Raw genomic sequence first — 9,544 nt, forward strand, 5'->3', positions numbered from 1 at the left:
ACGAAGCATAAGACAGCTAATGTCAAATTACCAGCAAAATGTATTAGCGGCTATTTTTATTGCCGCTAAAAGCAAAATAAATGGCCGCTAAAAGTGATTATTTTTGTAGTGGCTCTATGTGGTTCTGTACTGAGAGAGAAGGTTGAAATACCAGGTGTTGTACAGTGGTACCTTCTTTATCTGAGAGAGACTGAGGGTTGGAGATCTTAAACAAGAGATAATCCTCCCATAGCCTCAGAACTAGCTCTCCCTTTTTCACATCTATCGAGGCCTTAGCAGTGGCTAGGAAAGGCCTTCCAAGGATGATGGAGTTATCTCTGTCCTCCCTAGTGTCTAGTATCACAAAGTCTGCAGGGAGGTAAAGGTCTTCCACCTTCACAAGGACGTTTTCCACCATGCCATATGCCCTTTATAGGGACTTGTCTGCCATCTCCAATGAGATCTTGGCAGGCTGCACCTCTTGAATTCCTAGCTTCTTCATCACAGAGAGAGGCATGAGGTTGATGCTTGAGCTAAGGTCGCATAATGCCTTCTCGAAGGTGGTGGTCCCTATAGTGCAGGGAATCAGGAAGCTTTCGGGATCCGACAACTTCTGAGATAGCTTCTTCTGAACTAAGGCACTGCAATCCTTGGTCAGTACCACAGTCTCATCTCCCCTTAAGGCCTTTTTTTCAGAGATCATGCTCTTTAAACTCGCCATAGATGGGGGATTCTTCTCCAACACCTTTGCAAAAGAGATGGTGAATTGCAGTTTCCTGAGAACTACTAAGAATTGAGCAAGTTGCTCATCATCAGGCTCCTGTTGCACGCTTGGAAAGGGTCGTTCTTTAGGCTCCTCCTTCTTCATTGTGGTGTGCATGGGGACATTCTTGGGCTCCTTCTGAGCTCGGATTTCCTTCAGTTCCTCAGTAGCAGGCTCCTTCAGTTTGGCCTCTCCCTCCATAGTGAGGGCCTTGTACTCTTCCTTTGGATTCACTTCAGTGTTGCTGGAAAGAGTAATGGAGGGAATTTCTGGGATCCTCTTGCTCAGCTGACCAATCTGTATCTCCGAATTTCTAATAGAAGACCTAGTTTCTGCGATGAAACTGTGCGTGGCCTTAGAGAGGTTGGAGACAATGGTAGCCAGGTCAGAGAGGCTCTGTATGGGAGTCTCCATCTGCTGCTGAGAGGGTTGGAATGGCTTGTTGTTGAACCTATTCTAGTTCGTTCCACACTGATTACTGTTGAATCTTTTTTTGAAGCCTCTGTTGATCTCTCCACCCAAAGTTAGGGTGCCTCCTTCATCCTTGATTAAAAGTATTCGAATAGAGATTGTTGTTGGAGGGTCTGGAGGAGTTCCCCATGTAGTTCACCTCCTCCATTGTGGTCCAGGTGTTATCACCAGTGTCCACTTCATATGCTATCTCTGGGGAGTAAGCAGCTGAGCTCTGTACCTCATTTAAGTGCTGAGAGATCATATTGATCTGTTGGGACATTAGTTTATTCTAAGCCAGAATGGCATCCAGAGTGCTAACCTCCATGACTCCTTTCTTCTGAGACACCCCAGTGTTCACAGGGTTCCTCTCAGAAGTGTACACGTGTTGGTTGTTAGCAACCATTTCTATAAGCTCCTGAGCCTCCTCAGGCGTCTTTTTCATGTAAAGTGAGCCACCAGCAGAATGGTCCAATGACATCTTGGACATCTCAGAGAGACCATCATAGAAGATCTATAGCATGGTCCATTCTAAGATCATGTCAGGAGGACATCTCCTGACCAACTGCTTGTATCTCTTCCAAGTTTCATAGAGGGATTCTCCCTCTTTCTGTCTGAAGGTCTGGACTTCCACCCTAAGCTTGCTCAGCTTATGAGGTGGAAAGAAATTGGTCAAGAATCCATTGACCACCTTTTCCCATGTATCTAGGCTCTCCTTAGGCTGAGAATCCAGCCATAACCTTGCTCTGTCCCTTATAGCAAAGGGAAAAAGCATGAGATTGTATACCTTTGGGTTTACTCCATTCGTCTTGATAGTGTCACAGATCTGCAGGAAATCAGAGATGTATTCGTTGGGGTCCTCCTACGAGAGTCCATGAAATTAGCAATTCTATTGTACTAGAGTGACTAGTTGAGGCTTAAGCTCAATTATTTGCGTCAATGGCAGGTATGGAGATGCTGCACCCATAGAAGTCAAAATTGGGTGCAGTATAAGATCCAAGGACCTTTCTTATGTCTCCTCCAGCGTTTGGATTAGCTGCCATTGTTGTCTTCAGCTTCTTGCTCATGAGATTCTGTAAGGTTCCTTCCTACTCTTTGAGCTTACTGCAGATGCCTCCTTAGGGTCCTCTCAGATTCAGGATCAAGATTAAGAAGAGATTTTTTATCCTTATTCCTGCTCATAAACAAAAAGAAAGAATCCAAGAAGAGAAAAAGAAAGGAGTCTCTATGTCAGAGTATAGAGAGCTCCTAGTGAGAGACTTAGATAAAGAGAAAAGAAAATAAAGGTGTCTTTTATTAAAAAGAGTTTTCAAAAATAAAGAGAGAGAATTAATTTGAAAATTTTCAAAAAAGATGAAAGAGAAAGAAGTAGAAGATTTTCGAAAAAGAAGAGAGAGAAAGAGGTTAGAAGGTTTTGAAAAAGAGGAAAGAGAAAGAAGAATTAAAGAGACACCAAACTTTTAAAATTAAAATAAGATAAAACAAACAAGTAACTAACTAGATTTGAAATTAAATTTTAAAGATTTGATTTTGAAAATTTTTGAAATTTGAAAAGAAAAAGTCAAACAAAGATTTTGAAATTTAAGTTTGAAAGAAAGAAAAACTAACAAACTACTAAACTTTTAAAATTTGAATTTAAAATAAGATAAGATAACAAAATTTTGAAATCAAAGAAAAAGATAAGATAAAGATTAAAGATTAAGTAAGATAAGTTTTAAAGAATTTTAATTTAAACAAAAAGATTGCTAAAGAGACACCAAACTTAAAATTTGAAAAAGAATTAAAAGATTTCCAAAAAAGACTCTCTCTTTTTTTTAAGAATGAATTAAAAAGAAAAGACAAACACTAGATGGGCGCCAAACTTAAAAATTCTGAAATCAAAGATACAAATTTCAAAAATTTAAAAAGAAAAAACACTAAAAGACACCAAACTTAAAAATTTTGAAATCAGACAAGGAAAAACACAAAGATTTCGAACAAGAAGAAAGAAAACAAGAACAATTTTTTAAAAAATCAAAAGGAAAAATCAACAAAAACCAAAAGGATACCAAACTTAAAAATTGACACAAGACTCAAACAAAAGAAAAAGATGGCTAAATATAAAAGTTTTTGAAAAATTTTAAGAAAAGAAAACAAGAAACACGATTAAAAGAAAAACTGGTAAAGGTACCTAATCTAAGGAGCAAGATAACCGATAGCTTGTCAATCTTGAACAATCCCTGACAACGGCATCAAAAACTTGGTGCATGAAATTTTAACTCACACAACTGAACCGGCAAGTGCACCGGTTCGTCCAAGTAATACCTCAAGTGAGTGAGGGTCGATCCCACGAGGATTGTTAGATTAAGCAAGCAATAGTTATCTTGCTGGACTTAGTTAGGCAAATAGAACAGATAGTGGTTGTTGTAGGTGCATAAAACAGAATAATAAAAAAAGTAATACCGAATTGGTGTAGAAACAATGATGGGAAATCAGTTAAGGCCTTAGAGATGCTTGTTCTTCCGGATTAATACTTCTTATTGACTACTTTAACAATGAGTGATTCATTCAATGGCAAGGCTATAAGTGATTAAAGCTGGGGCTAGTGGTCATTAATCTCCTCTAATCCACATCAAATGCCGGTGCTAATGGTCATTCAATCTGAATGAGGGTGAAGCTCACGCAATTCAATCTCTGGTGATCCTACTCAAAACGCCACAGACAAGGTCAAATCTTCCAGATCGGAGAATGATGCTCATTATTCTAGTCTTAACGCCACAGAGACCTCAATTACCCATGACTAACGAGATTTCATATCACGTATCCCAATTAGCCCAGATAACTTGTTGGAACATGTGATGTATTCTCAAGCTGTAGCTCAATACTATCCGGCTAAGGCTTCGCAAGAGTTCATATAGAATAAGGGGTCATACTCTGGTTCCACCTCAGATTCGTAAAGATGAAGAACGACAATACATCATAAAATGGAATCAAACATATATTAAAGTAGAAAAGTAATGATATTAATCCATAGGAATGAACAGAGCTCCTATCCTTAACTTAGGAGGTTTTGTTGCTCATACTTTACAGAGAAAATAGAAATAATGTCTGATCTTCCGGAAGAAGATCCTAAACATGGGTTATCTTCTCCTATATATACTAATCTAGACCTAAAAAGATATTAATAATAATTAAAAATTACAAAAATGTAATAGACTAAGCTAAGGAGTGCGAAAATCCACTTCTGGGCCTACTTGGTGAGTGTTTGGGCTGAGCTTGGCGTCCAACTTGGGTGAGTGGGCGTTGAACACCCACTAGGGGGTGTCCATGCTGCCTTGTGCTCCTTTGGTGGCGTTGAACGCTTGGGCGTTCAACGCTGGCCTTGGTCCTTCTTGGGCGTTGAACGCCAGAGAGGGGGTACATTGGGCGTTCAATGCCCATTTTGGGCAGTCATTTCCAAAGAAAAATATAAACTATTATATATTGTTGGAAAGCCTTGGAAGTTAGCTTTTCAAAGCCGTTGAGAGCTCATTAATTGGACCTCTGTAGCTTAAAATGACTCCACGAACCTTCCACCCAATTTTCCGATGTAACAAGAGAAAGACTCACTCAACCTCACTTGTCCACACCATGATTCCATTATGAAATCAAAAAGTGCTTTGACACTCTTCTAATCTCTCTATATGATGACTACAATAGTTTAGGATGTATTTATAACCCATTATTAGGTTAAAGTAACAAAAACCCTTAAGCCCACTAACATAAAAGCATAATCTAGTAATTAAATAAATAAAATTAAAATACATCAAATTAAATTGAACATTCTAAAATACAAACTAATAACTTCTAAATAATATTTGAACTCTTCATATCACGAACATTTGAAGCACGTATCACTTATTAACTTAGTGGCTTAATAGTTTGAGTTGGATGTGGCATCTTCTCATCTTATGTTCTCTCATTTGGTTCCTCTTCGAAGTTTACTCTCCAGTAGTTTAGAGCTCCCCATGGTGGTCGAACAAGTAGTATTAGAACTGATGGTTAATTAGTCTGGTGGTTAAGGAGTATTCAAAGTGAAGCATCAAAAAACTTCCCAACAAGGATAGTCCAGGTGGCGTGTCCCGCAGTGTGGTGTGGCAATGTGATGGACAAATACTCAAATATAGTGATAGCTAGAAAGAGGAGGAGTTGATGTACTCGATATGGTGGCTCATACTTGAGGGAGAGATTGTTAAGTAGTAAGGGTGAGGAGTGTAATAAATTAGTCTCACATCAGACAAAACACAGAGAAGTGAGGAGTTTATAAGATGAAAAATTCATTAACTTGATGTCTAAAGGTTTAATCGAGTTGGATGTGCATGACATCTTCTTATCTTATACTCTCTCACTTGAGTTGGATGTGTTTCCTTCTATCAGTTTAAATTTAAAAAAAAAAAGTGATATCATGACAAAAATAAAAACACTATTATACAGGTACCTATTACTATTTAGCAAAGGCCAGACTGTTAATAACTCATTGCTAAAATGGAGGAAGTTTTTTTTTGAGGAAAAACATTGTTGACGGCTTGATGTCGGTACCACATTAGCACAATTTTGTCGGTACTACTAAAGTGATATCATGAGCGTGTTGGGTTTACTGACAACCTAATTTATCTCCATTTATTTTCAATTATATAAATAAGCTACTGATGATGACTAGACTATCAGTAACATAATTGAATTATTTCATAAAAACTTACCCATGGCTTGACCATCGGTGAACGATGACATTAAAAATCATGTTAAATTAAAACTCGTTAAAATATTACCAAGCCAAAGCCATCAGTAATGGAGTATAAAATTAAATTCCAGCTTTAAATGCTAAATAGACTGTTCCCGGTCCAAGCATTGGTAAACTAAAAAAATTAAAATGAATTTTTTGCATATTTAATGGTGATTTTTTCGATACCCAACTAATTTGAGGGTATTACATACTCTTCTTATATGTTTTAATTAAATGGTGATAAGTGTATTCATTAATTCTAATCATCAAATGAATTTTTAATTTTTAAAAATTAAAAATAATGAATTTAATACATGTATTAAATATTTTATATATACATAACTCAGAATGATGGACAACAAGAAGGAAAATGTATAGAGAACTGAGAGATGCTGCTACAGAGAATAACGTGGCTGCTATTGGAGACGCTACTGGGGATAGACAGCGAGCTTAAAAATGCTGATTCATGTTGAGTGTGCTCTAGCGTTGAGAGCAAGAAAGAGGGCGCATTGCAAGAGTTTAGAGAGAGTGTGTGTGTGGAATTTTGAAGAAAAAGAAGAGCGTATAGTAAGAACGTATACTCACGCTCTCTATATGCATTTGGGCCTTTTTTTTGTTTAGGATAGAAAAATACTAATACTAATTGTTTGCTGGCCCAAAAATTAAAAAATGGTGATTTCTTCCATACCCAACTAGTTTGAGGGTATTACATACCCTTCCTACATGTTCCAATTAAGTGTTTGACAAATGTATTCATTAATTCCAGTCAGCAAAGGATTTTTTAATTTTTAAAAATTAAAAAAATTGAATTTAATACATGTATTATACACTTTATATATACATAACTTAATACACTCTACATACGTTTTAACTCTGGTTAAATCAAATCACCATACATGGTAAACTTTAAATAAATTATTAAAAAAAAAGAAAAAGAATTAGAATTAGACCGTTAAAAAGAGGGAAGAACATAGAACCCTAATCCTTTTCATCTAATTTCGTCTTCTTCTCTTTTCTATATTCACAGAAGGAGAGATTTTGGCGGTAGAGTTTTTATCTCCTTCCCCAACTCTATTTCTCTTCTAGTCTTCTGCTTCGTTGCTCTCTTCTCTTCCCTCGCTTGACTAAATGGTTGAATGATTAGATACTTCGTATAGTAGCTAGAGTTCGTTTTGGTAGATATATATAGCTGCTAGAGTTATTTGTGCTATATGTGTTGTTTAAAAATATTTTTGAATATAAATTTTCAAAATTATTCCTTGTCAATACTTCAATCCGCAAGTTCAGAATTTAGTTTGATTGTTTAGAGGCATATTCATTTACCTCATCTATTTTGAAGCCTTATTATCTTTGATTTTCTTTTCCCAATTTTTTCTCCTTTAGTAGAAATACTATTTCATTAATTTAGAATTACCAAAACAAAGAGTACTTCAAAGTGTAGTAGAAAAAAAAATTAATAGTAACAATTCTTAATAATCGTACAACATAGATACAGGTTATAGCTCATATAAATATTCTGGTATTGATGATTATAATCTCCTATTTATGATTTATTAGTTTATACTTGATTATATAGATGTGATGTTCATTTCGAGCGGCTTAACAAATCAATAAAAATTGGTACACAAATTTACCAGAAACAGAGCACTTAATGTGAAGTATTTGTAATATTTACTTGAATAAAATTTGCTTTGAACATACAGGTTTAAATTAGTTATGTAATAGTGATCATTGTTGAGTTAAAATTATTGTAGATGTGATCTTTTGTAATTACTTGTTAATAATCCTACAACATATATAGATACAGGTTATAGCTCATATATAATTTCAGGAATTGATGATTATAAGCGCCTGTTTATGAATTCTTAATTTATACTTGATTTTATAGGTACAAAGTAGAATTAGTTCATTTTTAATATTATACAAATTAATTAAAAATAGAAGAGCTAGTTAACATATTTCATGATATATAATTCTTTAGATTATAATTACCCTAAAAAACATATACTGTCAAATCTAAATATACTAGTTCAGAATAGTTATTGTGAGATGCTGTATTGAATAAGAGGTCTTCTTATGTTTTTTAGGTACTAAATAGGAGTTATGTATAAATAAGAACTGGCTCATGTACTAAACTAATATTGAGCAATATAGTTTTTAATGGAAAGTTTTGAAAAATCTAAGCTGCTGTTTTATAACTTTGAAAACTAAATATTGCTTAAAACTATCGTCATGAACTTATAAACAACTTAAAATTAATTAATACATAAGTGCGTTTATGCAAATTTTTCTTATGTATATCTACATTTGTTTACTATTAGTTAATAATTTTTTGATTACATTGATTGATTGTGTATTATTATTTATTGTGATAATATTTTTTTTTACTATTCAAATTTTTTTACATGCAATTGAATAGTATTGTGCTCATACATTTTTTTGACATTTTATGTTAATAATAGACTTACAACACAAGTATGGGGAGCGTTCACAAAAATTCAACAAAGAGTTCTATTGAATTTGATGATTTGAGTTTTGAGTATAGTGGTTCAAGTGAAGAAAATGATATAAATATATCTCAAAAGAAGGGTACAATTGATGAAGCTATGAAAATGGTTAATCGTGGAGATGGATTTGGTGAAGTTGAGAAGAAGTTAACTGAGTTGACCAAGGATGACATTTGGGGTATTGAGCATGATAGTGTAGAGCAGTGTGTTCAATTCTACAAAAATTATGCCAATGTACATGGTTTTGTTGCAAGGTGTGATGAAAAGGGTTATGATTTCAACGGCAACCTTAACATGAGACAAATGGTTTGTAATAGAGAGGGTACACGGAGAAAGAAGTATCTGGAGATGGAGAATAAGAAAAGAGACCACAGGCCGATAACACGTGTAATGTGTCAAGCCAGAATTAGATTTCACTATGATATGAAATTGAGGAAGTGGAAAGTCACTGCATTTGAAGAGACTCACAATCATGACCTTATCCCACCTAAATATATACAATTTGTCCCTGCATATCGCGTAATGACCGAGGCCGACGAAGCACAAGCCAACAGTCTGCATGATTTGGTTGTGGCTTGCTAGCAGATAAGAAGCATCACGGTCAGACATGCATATTTGGTTGTGGCTTGCTAGCATATGAGAAGCATGAGACATATGTATTAGTTTTGAAGATTTTTCTTGAAATAATGGGTAATAAACATCCAACAGCAGTGGTGACAGATGGTGATCTTGCAATGAGAGGAGCAATTAGAGAGGTGATGCCAAATGCAACGCACCGACTTTGTGCGTGGCATTTACATTGCAATGCGTGTGAAGCTATCAAAAATTTTGAGTTCCTTCATGGATTGAAGCACCTTATGTACGGGAATTTTTTTCCGGATGAGTTTGAAGATAAAGGGCATCAATTAGTATCAAAATTCAAGCTTTCTGAAAATGAATGGGTGAAAAAAACATACGAGATCAAAAGGATGTGGGCTTCTGCATATTTGAACAACACGTTTTTTGGTTGAATTAGGACTACGTCACAATGTGAAGGAATTCATTCGTTGATAAAGCACTATATTGGTAAAAAATGTTATCTTTTGGATTTGATGCATAATCTTA

The 9,544-nt window shown here is 35.2% G+C and overlaps 2 protein-coding genes across 2 annotated transcripts; one reads left to right on the forward strand and one right to left on the reverse strand.

The window, feature by feature from the left end:
• Nucleotides 410–1,475, reverse strand: LOC107610856. Its single transcript, XM_016312846.1, has 2 exons — nt 1,353–1,475; nt 410–1,198 (listed from the first exon to the last, which is right to left on the reverse strand). The coding sequence occupies exons 1-2, from the start codon at nt 1,473–1,475 to the stop codon at nt 410–412; spliced, it is 912 nt and encodes a 303-aa protein (XP_016168332.1).
• LOC107610855 (protein FAR1-RELATED SEQUENCE 11-like) lies at nt 8,411–9,022 on the forward strand. Its single transcript, XM_016312845.1, has one exon. The coding sequence runs from the start codon at nt 8,411–8,413 to the stop codon at nt 9,020–9,022; it is 612 nt and encodes a 203-aa protein (XP_016168331.1).

This window comes from Arachis ipaensis, chromosome B08 (assembly GCF_000816755.2).
Source record: "Arachis ipaensis cultivar K30076 chromosome B08, Araip1.1, whole genome shotgun sequence".
In the NCBI taxonomy this organism is placed as follows: domain Eukaryota; kingdom Viridiplantae; phylum Streptophyta; class Magnoliopsida; order Fabales; family Fabaceae; genus Arachis; species Arachis ipaensis.